This window comes from Amphibalanus amphitrite, unplaced genomic scaffold, assembly GCF_019059575.1.
Source record: "Amphibalanus amphitrite isolate SeventyFive unplaced genomic scaffold, NRLGWU_Aamphi_draft 000824F_arrow, whole genome shotgun sequence".
In the NCBI taxonomy this organism is placed as follows: domain Eukaryota; kingdom Metazoa; phylum Arthropoda; class Thecostraca; order Balanomorpha; family Balanidae; genus Amphibalanus; species Amphibalanus amphitrite.
The window spans coordinates 169,408-186,664 of record NW_024882318.1 but is presented as its reverse complement, the minus strand read 5'-3'; the positions used below and the strand labels follow the sequence as shown (position 1 = coordinate 186,664).

Below are 17,257 nucleotides of genomic sequence, written 5' to 3'. Positions count from 1 at the left end.
CCCCACTCTCTCCCTAAGTGAATGTGGAATAGTTCCGAGTGCTACCAAATGCCGTGAATGCAGGGGCGTGGGAACTACTTTCAGACTGGGGGGCACACCATAATAGAGATCAACCTGGGGTACCCCCAAATCTAGTTTTCTCACCGGTTTTAGGCCATTTATTTTTCATCCCTTGGCTTTTTCAACAAAGAAAGAAAACATTTGCAAAAAAGTGCGATTTTCCGTCTCAAAGTTGTGGGGGCACCGCCCCCACGGCCCCAGAGTTGGGGGGGGCAGGCTGCCCCCACTGCCCCCCCCCCCCCCGGTTCCCGCGCCTATGCGTGAATGTGCAATGTGCATTCACGGCATTTGGTAAGATTGGGCCCTGGTCTGGCCTGAAAATAGGGCTTTGTGTCATAAGATCTGACCTAATCAAAGGTCGGCAGTGCCAACTTTTATCTCGCTATCGGCAGCGCGTTAAAAAAAATCTAGATAAAGACCATCGCCCCTCCCCCCCCCCCCCCGGAACGGCACCCGTCCCTTCTCTCGGCAGAGCGTCCTTTCCCTTTTTGTAAGTCCTAACATAATCACGAATATTATATCACAGGTTGTGAAGGCAATGTGAAGGCAGTTTCCGCTATACGCACTATCCACCATCCCGTTCTGTGCTCGCCTTCCGCTCCACGCACATCAGCCGAGCTACAAGTCAGTCGGGCTAGCGCTATCCTCCCCTCCCTTCCTGGCTTCACAGCGCTAAGACCCAGAGCTGAGACTTCCCGAGCGCGACCTCTGACCCCACGCGGTCCGAAGGGTCAGCCGGTGCCTGAGGGCGCTCCGCGCGCCGGCCACCCGGATAGCCTCTGCTGAGTCTCCCTTTCATGCTCCGTTTACTACGCGCTCGATTCATTCATGATTCTGTGTTTCCTCGTCCCTCTCGCTAGGTGACACCACGGATGTCATAGGCGATCCCAGGAAGACTGCGGCCAGAATGCCCCAAACGGCAGAAAATGAGGTTTTTGCTAAATATCTCAGAAAGTATTTGTCTTACGACGATGAAATTTCACAGTGTCGTGGCAAATGTGCATACGCACAAATCGGGTTAATACTTATGCATTTGCACTTGATATAAGACCAGATATAGCCTAAAAAGCAAAACCAACCACTGTTTTACTGGAGAGCCGTACATTACACTTCACACCTAGTCGGGACGCACACTCAGTTGCACTGTCCACTCTCGCACTGATTCGCACCTTCCAAGGTTCACGCTCACTTGCAATCCTTTCAAACTTTCAGCTCCACTCCCACACAATCGCTGGGAACGAGGCAGGCCGAGGAGAGACGGGGGAGGAGCGACCGCTCACGGCGGCGCGCTCAGCTGAACTGCCAACCGTAAACAATGTAGCAGACAGTTGGCGCGGGCGCCACGTGGCTACTAAATTATTCAGAGCAGCGCGTCATGCCACTCTAAAGGGTGAGTGCCACCCTATGTCACATTTAACCAATACAGAGTCGAGGCAACTTGGTCCGTGGCCGACTCCGACTCCGACTCTTGGCTGTTTGCCACGACTCCGGGGGACTCGGACTCCGACTCCGAGATCCTGGCTGTAACTGCAGGGCGCCTCCTGGCTGTAACTGCAGGGCGCCGAGGCTGGCTGCCGGCTTCTGTTTGTCCAGGTCCTGCTGGACGATAGCCCAAAGTTCCCCGGATCAGGATTAGGTCTGAATGCTAGCCGACTAATGCGTGGTTCACACCGGATCCGTAATGACGCCGTAACCGTTACGGCCGTAATGAGCTAGAGATTTCTCAAGATTCCCCAAGCATTGCGACTTTTCTAGATGAAGTTGAAATGTGACAACCAGCCGCCGTAAACTGGCAGCGTCCACCGTACTCGTTACGGAACAGGAGTTGGGAAAATTGAACTTTTCGGCCCGACCGACCGCCGTAATGACTTTTGTTGACATGTATCTCCAAAACGGTTTGACTGTTTGATGAGCGGTCTTCTTTGGAGAGGGAATGTATCTTTTCTTCATGGAACTGTGCTATCCATAAAACTCCTGAGTGCCTGTTAAAGCGCGTGCCACGTGCGACGCGAGAGGTTCCAGAAGAGCTCGTCATTTCATAACTCGGTAACGGCTGTATGTATGTATGTATGTATGTATTTATTTGAACGCCCACAGGTATGACACCCATTTACAGACGCAGTCCGATACTAAAACCTATAAATACATGTGCTCATGGGTTGTCAAATATAGGTACGTATAGTCATGTCAGAGAGATTAAGAAGGCTCTAAGAGACTTCATAAAAGTTCCTCGACTGGCGAATAGGTCCGCAGATGCCACATGTTCGTACATGCCGTTCACTTGTCTCGGTAAGCGACAAAACATTCCGGCCCTTATCGTTTCCACCCTTGCGGTGGGTTCGTGCAGTATCGCCCGTCCTCGAGTCCGCCTACATGGAACACACAATCCAAACATCCCAACAATATCGGTGGACCTAATGCGACCAGAGAACACCGAATGAAGAAAAGTGAGATCGCGCTGCACCAACCTTGTCCGAATACAACTCACACCAAAATGAGACAGCAGCTGATGGTAATCGAGAGACTGAGAGGGCCGTATGGAATGAGTTGCCAGCCAGATGAGCATCTTATGCTGGATCCGTTCCAGACGCTGTATATGTGTTTTTGAGGCCCCAGCCCATACTATGCTACCGAATTCTATCACAGAGCGAACGTGGGCATTAAAAGCAGTGATAAGAGGCTCAGGTCGAAACCGTCTCCCCCTCGCAGCACGAGAGGTCTGCAGCGAGCGCAAGTACCGGGTCCCAAAAAAGTTTACCCAGACAATTCCTTCGCAGTTGTTGGTTTTTAATCTGATTTGAATAAAAATTGGCGTGTTTGTAGCCAAAAACATGACAAACACGAAAAACATAATAGCGATCATTCAGGATATAAAACATCTCTGGGAAAACGTTTTGACAAAAGACATCCAGTTTGGACACATTTCACAGCCGCTTCTCACAGTCTGTGGTTCAAACGGAACTCGATCATCATCGGACTAAAAATTATATCTATGGTTCACATTTCAAAAGCACTTGAAACAAGAATAAATGACCAAAATGATTCCTGCAGGGGCTGAAATGAGTCACACAGCACTAAAAAAATGTCACCAATAAGGTCTCCTCATGGGAAGCTGGTCAGCTTAAAAATCAAATGTCGACTAGACGCCCTGCGTCCGCCTCAGGGCCTCAGTCCACGATATTCCTTAAGAAAGAAATTAAAAAAAGGACTACGCCTATTATTCTTTGTTTAGTTGGGCTGGATGGGTAAAGGGTAATCGCTCAAATTGAGTGTCATACGGTAATTTGTTTCCATACGCTTGCATTGGTGCAGTGGACTGATAATCGGGTCTTCAAGGGGCCATGGCCCGCCTGCTACCCCTCACATTAGGACGATAATAACCCTCACCCGCACAAAAATCACGCAGCACTGAAGAACTGCGAAGTCATGACTGAAATTAGCCATATTTCACATTTCACAAGCAATGCAAAGCACCAGGATAGCGTGCATCTTTCCACACCGATGTGGCGCACGGGCTGTTATTTCGAGCACCTCCTCTGAGGAGAGTCGACTGCAGGCGGGAACTATGTTTGGTGTCATTAGTTTTGCCATGTCACGAGGAGTTTAATGGTGTGTCACTCGAGTTTGTCAAATGACCAATGCAGAAGTTATTGGCATTTAGCCGAGTAAACTTTTTATTGGGACGCATGGTACACGCCAAGCGCCCGGTTCGCACTCCTGACGACGCCGTCGACGTGAGGCCCAAAAGTTAATTTTGAGTCCATGAGCACACCCAGATCGCGCATCACAGATACACGATCTAAGGTGCACTGAAAACTTTTTTACCATTTCCTGAAGGGTAAACCCGCCATAGCATGGTAGCTTGACACACAGACGTTTTTTACCACCTTCCAGATGGTAAATTTTACTCTTTCATGAAGAGTAAACTCGCCAGGGAGGGGTAACATGACACACAGACGTTTTTTACCATCTTCTGAATGGTAAACTCTTTTGATTTACTCTTGTCTAGAGTGTAACATTTTTTGGGCTACACTCTTTGAAAGGGTAAATCTTTAACGGAACCCTTTTTTAGGGAGTAACGCATCATCTACTCTGTGCTTTACCCTCCTACAGAGAGTATATTCTTATGGCCTACCCTTTGTCACATGGTAATGTTTACTCTTTCCTTTAGTGTAAACCCCCCAGAGGATGGTAACAGACCCACAGACGCTTCCTTCAGAAGCTTCACGAAGCTTCTGTTAACCGGAGCTCACCAACTAAAAAAATGCTTCAAGAGCAATAATGTAGGTATATTTGGCTTCCGTACAAACAATACGAGGGGCACACCAACCATGAACATAATTGTGAGACTCTTCACTTATTCATACAAATTTATACAAAGCGTTCAGCAATGCACAAGCGGTAAATAAACACCACGATACAACTTGAATGCAATTTGAATATGAATACAAGACATTCAGCGCCCTCATATTGGATTAGGCAGAGCGCACAATATTTGAAGCGAGCGACGGCGTTCCTGGGTGGTCGCCCGTCTGCGTGAGATAATGCGACTGGATCACTACAGTGCAAGGCTTTTTCAAAGTCACCAACAAAATGCATAAACTTGTAGCATCACAACAAAATTAATGTACGTACTCACAACACTAGGCCACGTGGCCGTGCACGGGGTCCTGTTAACCAGGTCAAATTAGCACCACTCAACGGCACGCAATGCTCTAGCACATCGGTACTTACAATAAAATGTCCACAGAGGCTCTATAGGCGATGAACAACACACAAGCACAATCACCAACGGCCACGCCGCGCGGCACCGACACTGCTCACATCCGCTCTCGGAGACCAACGGCCGAAAACTGACAGATGCGCGCGGCCTTCAAACCGCAAACGGCCGATCTCGTTTCTGATTGGCTGATTGTTTCCATTTCAAATATCATCTTCACGAGGGTAAACAAGATCCACGCATGAAACGACTATCTGTACCCGAGTCACGATACCCAGGAGGAAAGAGTTTTCGTGATGTTCTGGATCGCGAGAGTAATATTGATATTTACATGGTAATAATACTCTTCGCTGGCGAATAAGTTCATATTAACCACGTACCGTTACTATGCACATAATGGTAGCAGCGAGTTACCCTTTCAATATACTATTATCTTGCGGGTTTGATGAAAATGAACTCTCCAGGAGGTAGTAAAAAAGTTTTGAGTGTGATCCCATGGATGGAGTTCAGCCTCTTCTCCTGCACAAACTTCGTCACTCCTATCATCTTTCCGGTTCTGCCCTGCGGTGGTTCGAGTCTTACCTCTGTGGGAGAGAGCAGTGAGTGGTGGTCAACGGGAAGACGTCTGGCGGAAGACGGAGGCTGAAGCGATACAGCTCAAAATTTGTTTGTTGTTTTGGCTGGGTGCACACTACACATCCGGTGACCTTTGGACGGTTTTGAATTCCTTCAGCGCGTGCGCACGTGCACACCTCTTTTTAACCCTCGCCCGTATTGGTGTTTTTCCAGCCGCGAACGTATAAGGGGGGGGGGGGTCCGTTGAACCCCCCCCCCTTGCCGTTTCGCCCCTGATCGAGCTAGAGCTTCGCGGAAAAAACGAGCGTGTTGCCCGTGACGAGAGGAAGCCGATGATACCTAATTTTAAGGTCCTAGGTCATTGGTTGACCTTGCAGGTCAGGTCAATGACCCCAAGGCGGGAAAATCGGGACCTGTTAGAACGTCGTAAAGTGTGGCTGCTATGGGTTTTTCGGGGTGCTGATCACGAATATCATGTTAGCTTTGATCACAGATGATGTCTTCATGTATTTAGGCCAGGTCGGGTCAGATCAGGTCAGGTCAACCAGTGAGGGTATTCGTAGTAGGTGGCAACCGCCTCTGACAGCTTCGTAACATGTTACGAAGGCACCAAAACTACTTCGTAAATGTTCATATGGTTACTAAATTCGAATTCAGCTCCAAAAACTGGCCTATAAACATGTAAAACTCGAAAAAGTGAACCGAGGTCATCAAAGGTCAATGACCTGACCTGGCCTTCAGGTGACCTTGACACCCACCCTAATGCGTGGGGGCAACATCATAGCACATGTTTGAACGCTTGAAACCACGAAAAGACTACAAACGCGCGGCTAATGCGAGCCGACATACGCCGAATCGCGATTCCAGCCAAACATGGTCTCGAAAAGTAGGTCACAGGTCAAAGGTCATTTGGGTCAGGGTCATGAAATTTTCAGGGTGGGTGTGAAATTGATGAACGCGGGGTTACTGAGAGTTTCGTCGCGATCGGCCGCTTTTTACGCGAGTTATTCGCGAAAAACCATGGCGGGGTCCGTTCGACCCCCCCCCCCCCCCTATACGGGCGAGGGTTAATATCTCGGGATCTGCTGGGCCGATAGCGCTCATATTTTGTATGCTAGAGGACACCATGTAAATATGAATATCGCACAGATTGGCGAAGGCATTAGTATGCACGTGCGCACGTGCGTACCCCTTTTTAGTATGTGGGGATCGGCTGGTCCGATAGCGCTCATATTAAGTATGGTGAAAAGTTTTATGTTTTTAAGCAGATTGCACGGGCTGGCAAAGACATTGATTTGCACGTGCGCACGTGCGTACCCCTTTTTCATATCTCTGGATCGGCTGGGCCGATAGCACTCAAATTTCGTATGCTGAATAACACCATGTTTATAAGCAGATTGCACGGGTTGGCAAAGACATTGATTTGCACGTGCGCACGTGCGTACCCCTTCTCCATATCTGGGGAGCCGCTGGACCGATAACGCTAATATTAAGTATGCCGAATGACACCATGTTGACCTGCAGATTGTACTGGTCAGCGAAGGTATAGGCTAGCACGTGCGCACGTGCGCACCCTTTTTCCATATCCGCAGATCGGCTGGGCCGATAGAGCTTATATTAAGCATGCTGAATAACACCATGCATATTAGCAAGGGCGCACACAAGGGGGGGGGGGGGCACACGGGCCCGTGCCCCCCCCCCCCCATTCGAGTTGGGGGGCCCAACTCGAAGGAATAGGGGCCCATTTCAAATGGGCCTCTAACTAATCCTTAGACCACCGAAGACCGTGTACAAAGGGCCCTCAAATGGCCTTAAAGGGCCCTCAGATGGTCTCAAAATGCCCTCAGTTGGCCTCAAAGGGCCCTCAGATGACCTCAAAGGGCCCTCAGTTAGCGTCATAGGGCCCTCAGTTAGCGTCATAGGGCACTCATCTGGTGTCAAAGGGCCCTTAGAATTTAGATGGTGTCAAGAGCCCTCAGATGGCCTTAAGGGGCCCTCAGATGACCTCAAAGGGTTCTCAGATGGCCTTAAAGGGCCCTCAGCTAACGTCAAACGGACGTTAGAAGGCCTTAAGGGGTGTCAAAGGTCCCTGAGCTGGCGTCAGAGGGCCATGCCCTTGCGTCAAACGGCTCTCCGAAGGCTCTAAAGGGTCCTTAGCTGGTGTCAGAGGGCCCCCAGCTGGTGCCAGATGGCCCCCAGCTGGCGCCAAATGGCCATCAGAAGGCCTTAAACGGTCCTCAGCTTGAGTCCAACGGTCCTCAGCTGGCGTCAAACGGCCCTCAAAAAGCCTCAAGGGGCCCTTAGAAAGCCTCAAATGGCCCTTAGAAGACCTCAAGGGGCCCTCAGAAGGCCTTAAAGAGCGTCAAAAGGCCTTGAGCTAGCGTCAGAGGCCCCCCCCCCCAGCTAATGTCAGAGGGCCCTGAGCTAGCGTCAAACTTAAAGTGCCCTTAGCTGGTGTCAGAGGGCCCCAGTTGGTGTCAGAGGGGATCATCCATTGGCGTCTAATGGCCATCAGAAGGCCCAAAAACGATCCTCAGCTGGCGTCCAACGGTCCTCAGCTGACGTCAAGAGGCCCTCAAAAGGCCTCAAAGGCCCCTCGACTGCTCAAAGGGCCCTTAGAAGGCCTCAATGGGAACTCAAGAGACGTTAAACGGCCCTCAAAAGGCTTGAAAGGGCCCTCTGCTGATGGCAAAGGGCTCGCACCTGAGTCAATAAGAGCCTTGTCAAAAACGGACATAAGAAACCTTGCCGCCCCTGGTTATCTGCGGGACTCCTACAGTTACCTGAGTGGCCCCCGTTTACTGAGGGGCACTGGTTATTGATGGGGTCCCTGATTACTTGAGGCCATCTGAGGGCCCTTTAAGGCCATCTGAGAGCCCATTGAGGTCATCTGAGGGCCCCTTAAGGCCTGGTTACCAGAGGGGCCCATGGTCACCTGGTGGACCCTTGATCAATTGAAAACCCCTGGTCATCTGAATTGCCCCTGATTACCTAAAGGGTCCCTGATCACTTGGATTCAGTGACATAGCAAGGGAGCGAGGGGGTACGTGCCCGTTCTCGGGTTTAGGGTTTCTTCGAAACCGAGGGGCCCTGTGGCGCCAGTTGGTAGCAGAGGGTTCGCGCTGGCCGCACTTCAACTCGGAAGGACACCACAAGGCTTGTGGGGGCACGTTATTGGCTCCTATGGAGCCACAATTATCTTCGTAAAGGCCCAATGCCGGTTTCTGAGAGACCTCGCCGGCCGCCCAGGGCCCTAGTAACGGCCAACGAGGGATTGGCTGCTATGGCTCCACATCCGTATGTGATAGACACACGGTCCACACCAGAGTTTCTAAAGACACCCACAACGGCAACTGCGAGGCCCCTCGCGCCACCTGCAAGGGACCCCCCACCAGCGCATCTTAACCCGCGCCGTGCTGGGGGGGGGCGTTTTTACGCCCCCCCCCCTCAGGTTTTTCGCGAATATCTCAAAAACGGCGGCGCGCAGCGCCGCCGTTTTTGGTACACGTGTTCCTACATCATTTCCGCACATGTTGTGAAAATTTCAGACCTAGGCCGTTCAAGGTCAGGTCACCAGGTCACGTCAAGTGACCTTACCTCAGAAAAAGTTCAAAGGCTCGCTATAGCTACACCGACTGAACGATCACTTTGAAACTTTCAGCGATTGATATGAGTAACAGTATGTATAAAATGTATATCTCGGATTTTTGATATCTGTGACCTAAGGTCAGGTCAATTTTGCGACCTCTCCATTATAAGTCAATGGGAGAAAATTGAAATGCGCCTCTTTTGGACGAATATCGTTCAAAACGCTCTCAAACATCGGTTCATAGGTAAACATGACACACTGAATAGGAAAAATGCACCAGTGACCCCTCTGTGTGCCCCTGAGGTCATCTCAGGTCATGATTGGTCGCCAGCAGTTTTTTGGCTATAACTTTTGATAGAGACGTGCTAGAGCGGTGAAAACACGTCAGATGTGTTCAGCTCGACGATACGGATCGACTGATATGCAACATGACCCTTTTCGGTCAGGTCATGACCTTGACCTGAGGTCAAATTTTCAAAATGACCTTTCAAGGTCAACGAATAGTTCATTCGACGCGTCTCGACGAGAGGAACACGATGCTGGCAAAAGTAATGTCATGGCGCTTATGAGTCAAAAGTTATTGACGAAAAAACGTTTTTCGTAAAAACGGCTATTTTTGGAGTTTTTGCCCTCTGGAGGCTAAACCGTTGACCTGAGGTCAAATCTGAGAACATTACTCAGAAAGGTCTGTAAAAGGGCTATCGAATGCGCTTTTCCGCGGCGCTGTAGCTCTATCGGTTCCCGAGATAGCCGTTGGCAGTTTCCAAAATGTTGAAATAGTCAACATTTTACCTTTGGTGACCTCTGGTGACCTGACCTTTGACCTGACCCAAAAAATGACCGAAGTGTTTTCGTCCTTATTTTTGACGCTCTTTCGATTGCCGCTTACCGCGTGTCGCTACGTGGCCCAGGAGCCGAGTTAGACGGGGGGGGGGGCGTGAAAACGCCCCCCCCCCCCCAGCACTCGGCGGAAAGTTCAGGCCACCAGCACGGCGCGGGTTAAGGGCCTACATCGGCGGCTCTGAGAGTCCCCACACCGGCGCCTCTGAGGGCCACTTACCAGTGACTCTGAGGGCCTCTTACTAGCCTCTGAGTGTCCTTGTCAGCCTATGAAGGGCCACTTTCCACTTGCAGGCCATTTTGCAGGGCCACACACATGCCAATGATGGCCCCACCAGTGTCTCTAAGCCCTAAGACCCCGCAACGGCGCCTGTGAGGACCCAACACCAGCGCATCTGACGGCCTTTCACTGGCACCTCTGAGCGCGCCACACACCGGTGACTCTGAGGAGCTCGCTCGCTTCGCTCGCTCGTAAAATACCATGTAAATTAGGCATTAGTTTACATAAGCACACTCCTCGGGCATAAATGATACTTTTGCTTGCCAATTTTCCACATTTTCTCATGCAAAGACCGTTTTAAAGAGACCCGTCTGCCAGTGAGACTGGACCCACCGTGCCTCCCTCCTCTCATCGAAAGGCCCTGGATACATCCTTGCCTGAGCTTACCCCGGGCCCCCGGGTGACTCGCGGGCCCGGGGTCAGGTGACCAGCAGGTGACCCCCTCTTGGGCGAAATTCTGGGTACGTGTCCGACATGCATCGTACAGTTGATTTGATTCATTGGTTAAACATTAAATATAAGTTATAAGCTGGATCTCTAGTCTGTGATCCCGCATCGTATCAGATATATTGACATTTCATGTCGATGTGCCTAAAAAAATATGCGAATATACATGAAAAAGGAGTGCTGCTCCCGCTCCTACACATCCGGGCCAAACAGTGGCCGGCCAAACAGTGCTTCAAGCCAGTTAGCCACCCGTGGCCGGTCGGCCGGCCGGCCGGCAGTCAGTCGCTGCCCGGGGCTGATTTCTGAGGGACTTGCAAAAATGTTTATTAATGAAATGTTTTACGTAATAAATTAGATGATTAGGTATATGTACCGGCTCTGAGTCGCATTTGAGAAAAAAAAAACATGCTAGCGTAAAAATATATATGTTTTGAAAATTAAGCTGGTACCGAAATAATTGTTTTACCATGCATTGACAAACCAATTGCTCAAGCTTTAAACCAACCGAAATATAGCCCCGTGGGCCGTTTTTTTTGGGGAGGGGGGCCTTTCGGCATGGGGGCCCAGTTCGAAGGTCGTGCCCCCCCCCCCCATTCAAAAATCCTGTGTGCGCGCCTGCATATTAGTAGACTTCACAAGTCAGCGAGGGTATTGGTCTGCACACGTGCGCGTGCTTACCCTTTTTAATGACATGTTCCGATTGCTTTGGATTGCATCTTGGGTAGGTTAAAGGGACTATCCCACCTTCTAAAATGTTGTTAAAACCAGTTAAATTGTGCCCGACTTTATAGATTGGATGACCAGGAACACGGTTCTGGCATTCATTTTTCATTAAACATCTTAGGCTTCCCATATTCCAAACACAAACTTTCAAATATGTGACGTCACAGCCCAAAATTACCTCCTTCCCCAGGCCACATTACTGCCATAAAGCTGATTCTTTTTACTCTGTAGGCACCACAACAAAGTTCAGACCAAGTTTTAAGCGATTTTTCAACGAACAAACCCATTTAAATCAGAATGACTAAACGAGGTGACGTCACACTAACGGTCGCTCCATGTTGAAGATAGGGCCTTGTACAAGGCCCATTTTCAAATGAAGGGAACGAATTTCTTCAACACCAAGAGGCCGCGGGGGTTGCAACCTAGATAGATAGTGGTTTCTGAACCTCGCCGCAGACTTGGCTATCTCAACTCAAACCCCATGTTAAAGGTGGGATAGTCCCTTTAAGCCAAGGTATCGCCTTGCAGTTATGAAGCTTCCAAATGTTGACGAGGGCAGCGGTCTGCTAGTGCGCACGTGCGGACCCGTTTACCTTAGCTCGAATCCAGTAGCGGCGGGACACCTTCAATTAAGGGGGGTGGGGGGCACTGCCGACTTTTGGTCCCATTCTTTCCATGCAACGCCCATAGGGCTAGTGTTAAAATTCCCAAATCAAAGGGGGGCATGGTGCTCCGGTGCCCTCCCCGTTCCGCCGCCTATGCTCGAATCAACCTGACAATAATTATTATTTCTTGTGAGCATGCCCTCAGCGTGTAACGCCCACGGCTTACTTTGTATCTTGTATATGGAGTTCTGAGTTCAGAGTTTCGTGAAGTTCTGAGTAAACTTCACCGGCCATATTGCCCCTGCTACTTGCTAAATTTGATACTTTGACTTGTAGATATTTGCAGACATTTGAATCCACATTGACTCAAGGCAAACCAACCGAGCAAATGGTATATGTACAATACGGATTCTTGCGTCCGTTGGTGTTCCCAACTTCCCATCACCCACGAATAGCAACGAATGTAAGAAATAAACTTCAGCGTTAACAGGCATAGGCATGTCCTCTTTGTAATGCAATAAATAATGCAAGATGCAATAATGCAATAATGCGGCTTGCGCGTAAGCCGCCTGGCCAATGTTTTCACCAACCGGCCCTTATTTCCGGCCGCATTTTTCAATGCGATTTTTGTCACGGTCGAAATGGTGGGCGAACGCCCGATCTGGGACGATCAGCAACGCTGCCAGGAGCGTTGCTGATCGTCCCAGATCGTCCCAGTCCGGCGCTGGTGCTTATCCCACCAGCGCCGGACTGTGCAGGGAGATGTCCCAACTGATCAGGAATGACACGCTTTGTCATTTCAGCCTCACTAGCATGGCGACTGTCTGGTTCAGCTTCCCGAGAAAGAAATTTCTGACCTTTTTGCGACACTGTGGACAATCTTTGTAAAACTCTCCGTAGCTCGGTAGGTATGTACCTACTCATGACCCGAGGTCTGTTGGCGATCTCATGTCCCGCGGTCATGGACTGTTCACTGCGTTGGTGCGGCCAGAACCGTCATCCCTTTAGGGTTGAAACGATTAGGGACCGGCAAGTGTTGTCATAGGTAGAGGACAAAACTTTTTCCCGGACCCTGTACTTGCATTGAACGAAGACTTAAATGAGTGATGTCCCTGTCGGAGAGTGCGGTATGCTCGTAAAATCCTGGCTACGACCCTGATGCTACTGTGGTGCTTGCTCCGCCGCCAGGGCTGGGTGACGTGTGTGACGACGTGTCTGCGGTGGCTGCCTGCTGCCTGGTGGCCTCAACGGAGTGGCTGGTGCGCCTCCTTCCAGCGTCGGCCGTGGCCGCTCTTGTGCACACATTGTGGCACTCTCTCACAGAGCTGGATGAACTGATGACCTCGACGCCGTCAGTGCTGCAGCTGCTGGCGACGCTCAGCTGCCGGGCCGAACTGGCTGCAGACAGGTGGGTTGTTTGCAGTGGCTGCTGGCGACGCTCAGCTGCCGGGCCGAACTGGCTGCATACAGGTGGGTTGTCTGCAGTGGCTGCTGGCGACGCTCAGCTGCCGGGCCGAACTGGCTGCAGACAGGTGGGTTGTCTGCAGTGACAGACAGCTGCAGACAGGTGGATCATTTTCGTACATTGATAGCGTCGAGTCCATCGCTACGTCTGCATCTGGCCAGCCAGATATACTAGGTCGACTATTTAGTAATGGAAGTGTCTCTAGCAATTCAAAGTTTTTGCACGTGCACACATTTTTTGGTGTCATCACGTGCGCCGATCTTTTTTCTATCCAATAGTGAAGACCAAGGCCCTAAATACAAGGTTGCACGGACTAATTTCTACTAAATCTACCAGAATATAGTTTCACGGTTGAATATTTTAATAACTATTCAATCAAAACTTCTTTATTATTTTCTCGTTATCATTTATCAGCGATTTTATAAATTGACTTTCAATTTGCTTGCCTTTTACTGGCAAAATAACTTTCTAGTATTGGGTCAACATAGTTGTGTAGCAGTAGGAACCATATCTGGCAAAACCCCAATGCCTACATACAGCAGAAAAGCAGCCACCAGGTGTCGCCACAGTCGCCACTTTGTCGCCACACAGATGTCGCGCGCGTCGCCAATCGCCACACTACCGATTTCCATAAGGACGCATATGTACGGATATGTATTGGAAAGTCGCCCTTAAGGATTACGCTTACATCCTTTGCTTATGAGGTCGGTGGTTGGAAATTGGGAGGGGCTCAGCTATTTTCGACGACGGATATGGCTTTATCACATGATGAGGAACATGCTGATAAGCGTTTTATGTGTCATAACAGCACATAAGTATTTTTAATCATTTTTCAAAAATAGCCGTTCTGCCGTATCTTTCAGTGCAAGGTGCCGTCGGTCATCCCCGACGTTACGTCACGCCGGGGATTGCCAGATATTCCTACTAGACTTCGACGCCCCCTGGTGAAGACCAGGGGCCGTATTCACGTCGACTTCGTAAGTCAATTTTCTTTCGTAAGTATAATTTGGTATTCATGTCGACACTTCTTAAGTTTTTTCTTACCAAATGTCTGGATATCTACAAAAATCGGTATTCACGTCAAAATTCGTAGGAATATCTTAAGAAATTCGTAAGAAGCGTTTGGTGCATTGACCTTTGCCTTAATCATTGAGATTTAGGGATACTCCTTGTAGGGATTTACACAACTATCCATTGTATATAATTGATAGAGACAAGTAGAAAAACACGGAACAAATAGTGCATGGACGCGTTTCGATTATTAAATCTTCATCAGCATGACATACCCACAAAGAAAACAAGATATCTTGTTTTCTTTGTGGTTATGTCATGCTGATGAAGATTTAATAATCGAAACGCGTCCATGCACTATTTGTTCCGTGTTTTTCTACAACTATCCATGCATTTGTGCATTTCATTTTAGTGAAACCAGCAAGACGCCTTTTGGGGCGACAAACGAGCCAGCGCGCGAGTGAGCCCCCCCCCCCCCCCCACATGCACTGTACAGAAGTGCGAGGGACTTCCAAATGTTCCAAAAATGCGCCACTGTTAAGTGTTGGGGGCGCCCCTCTTCTACTGGGCAAGCCCAACTTCTGCATGAGGTGCCTTATTTCTTGACGTTGATGGTCATGTACTTTTAGTGGATGGGGAAGCACCTATACCCCCATACATATAGAAAGTTACATCACTGGTGGGGTCCGTAAGACCCCCCAGTCTTTTGGCCGCTGATCGGCTTGGCCGCTGACCAAACTTGAGCGCAATCAGCCCAGCTGTTCTTGAGATGTAGAAGCGGCACCCTGCACGTGCGCACGTGTAAAATGGTTCAAACTGGATTTTGCCCGGTACCCTTTGCACCGGTCCCTATAACCGTGTGCCAAGTTTGAGTGCAAACGGTCCAGGCGTTCTCGACATCTGGAAGCGACCCCTGCTCGTGCGCACGTGCAGTAGCACCTCAACCGTGACATATGACAACGCATTTCCCGGTAGGTGCCTACCCACATGCCAAGTTTCAGCACAATCGGGCCGGTAATTGCCGAGTTATTGTAATAAGAACAAGCGTGACACCTGTTTGTACTTTGCACGTGCAGCGGGTGGTCACTCACATGAATCAAGAGTACCCGATGTTTAGTAGAAGGGCTACAGCTACCCTAAAAAAAATTACCGCAAGTCAAACGTCTTAATGCAGTGGTTGCTGAGATAAAAGCCCACTTCGAGAAATTGGTAGTCTCAAAAGCGCTACTTCTGCAAAACAGCTTGGACGCCCTTGACTTCTCACGTGGCACGTGCCACGATGGTCAATTAGATGCATCAAGATAGTAAATTGCGGGTTAGAAGGGACATGGGGCAGCCCAGCAAAAAGACCACAGGTCAATCAGTCCAGCGGTTGATGAGATATAGGCCTCCAAAAGCATTACAGGCCGGGCCGGGCCGCTCATACTGATATTTTCCCGTTTTATTGAAAAGACTTCGCTTCACTCGCTCGCTGGTAATAATTTTGCTCAATAATAACAGCCATTCTTAGTCCAGACAACCGTTAGTGTCAATTCTTAAAATAATTCGTCATTTTAGTCCTAGCCTACTGCACTGATATATCGTTGCGTCAGTTTACGACAGCTCGGTGAGTATTCGTAAGTCCACCATACCGATAACATTATGTTCTTACGAAAAACTTAAGAAATTCTTAAGATGAAACGACGTGAATCGCACTTACGACATTCTTACGAGAATTCTTAAGAAAAGGTCGACGTGAATCGCAAACTGTCTACGACAATTTTTTTATTCGTAAGATATTTTTGCTGTCGACGTGAATACCAAATTTTCGTAAGAAGTAGGTCGTGCGTAAGAAAATTCTTACGAAAATGATCGACGTGAATACGGCCCCAGATGTCTTTAGCTGCATTTTACTCTGAGCTATCGATGTTTTTCGAGACCACCCAAACCTTCGGCGCACGACAAAAAAAGGAGCCTGACAATGGCCAAAATCGTGCGCCAGGGCGAGATCACCAGGGCTCAGTGGCCAAGTGTTATGGCTACACGAATAAAATAATGTAAGTTGCTATATTTTCATAAAAACAATACATATAACACAATAAATAACAGCACCCACTACTCCACATAATCGCCTCCTAGCACCACACCCTACCCTATCCCACACCTACCATCTACCCTACCCTACCATCTACCCTACCCTTACACTACCCTACCCTACCCCTACACTACCCTAACCTACTCTACCCTACCCTACCCCTACCCCTACCCCTACCCTACCCTACCCCTACCCCTACCCCTACACTTCCCTACCCTACCCTACCCCTACCCTACCCTACCCTACCCTACCCTTACACTACCCTACCCTACCCTACCCTACCCTACCCTACCCTACCCTACCCTACCTTACCCATACCCTACCCTACCCTACCCTACCCTACCCCACCCCACCCTTACACTACCCTACCCTACCCTATCTCTATACACTACCCTACCCTACCATACCCCTACCCTACCCTACCCTACCCTACCCCACCCTTACACTACCCTACCCTACCCTACCCTATCTCTATACACTACCCTACCCTACCCCTACCCTACCCCTACCCTACCCTACCCCTACCCTACCCTACCCTACCCTACCCTACCCAACCCTTACACTACCCCACCCTACCCTACCCTACCCTACCCTTTCACTACCCTACCCTGCCCTACCCTTACACTACACTACCCTACCCCACCCTACCCTACCCTACCCTACCCCTACCCTACCCTACCCTACCCTACCCCTACACTACCCTACCCTACCCTACACTACCACCGACAGTCCAAGTTTCAGCTAAATCGGCCCAGAAACGGCTGAGATATTGCAAAAACAAATTAATTGTATTTACTGGCGAATCCCCTTGGCGAGCGGTGCCTTGTGTCGGCCTTCGTTGTCAAAGGTCAACGACCTCCCGGCTCT

General features: G+C 49.6%; 1 protein-coding gene across 1 annotated transcript in view; it reads left to right on the top strand.

The window, feature by feature from the left end:
* Nucleotides 1-17,257, top strand: part of LOC122366688 (TATA-binding protein-associated factor 172-like) — a gene marked incomplete at its 5' end in the record, with an annotated part of 326,392 nt that overhangs the window by 141,023 nt on the left and 168,112 nt on the right. Inside the window, one exon of the mRNA XM_043339202.1 lies at nt 13,029-13,248. Within this exon, the coding sequence (XP_043195137.1) occupies nt 13,029-13,248 (220 nt within the window). The remainder of the gene's footprint in view (nt 1-13,028; nt 13,249-17,257) is intronic.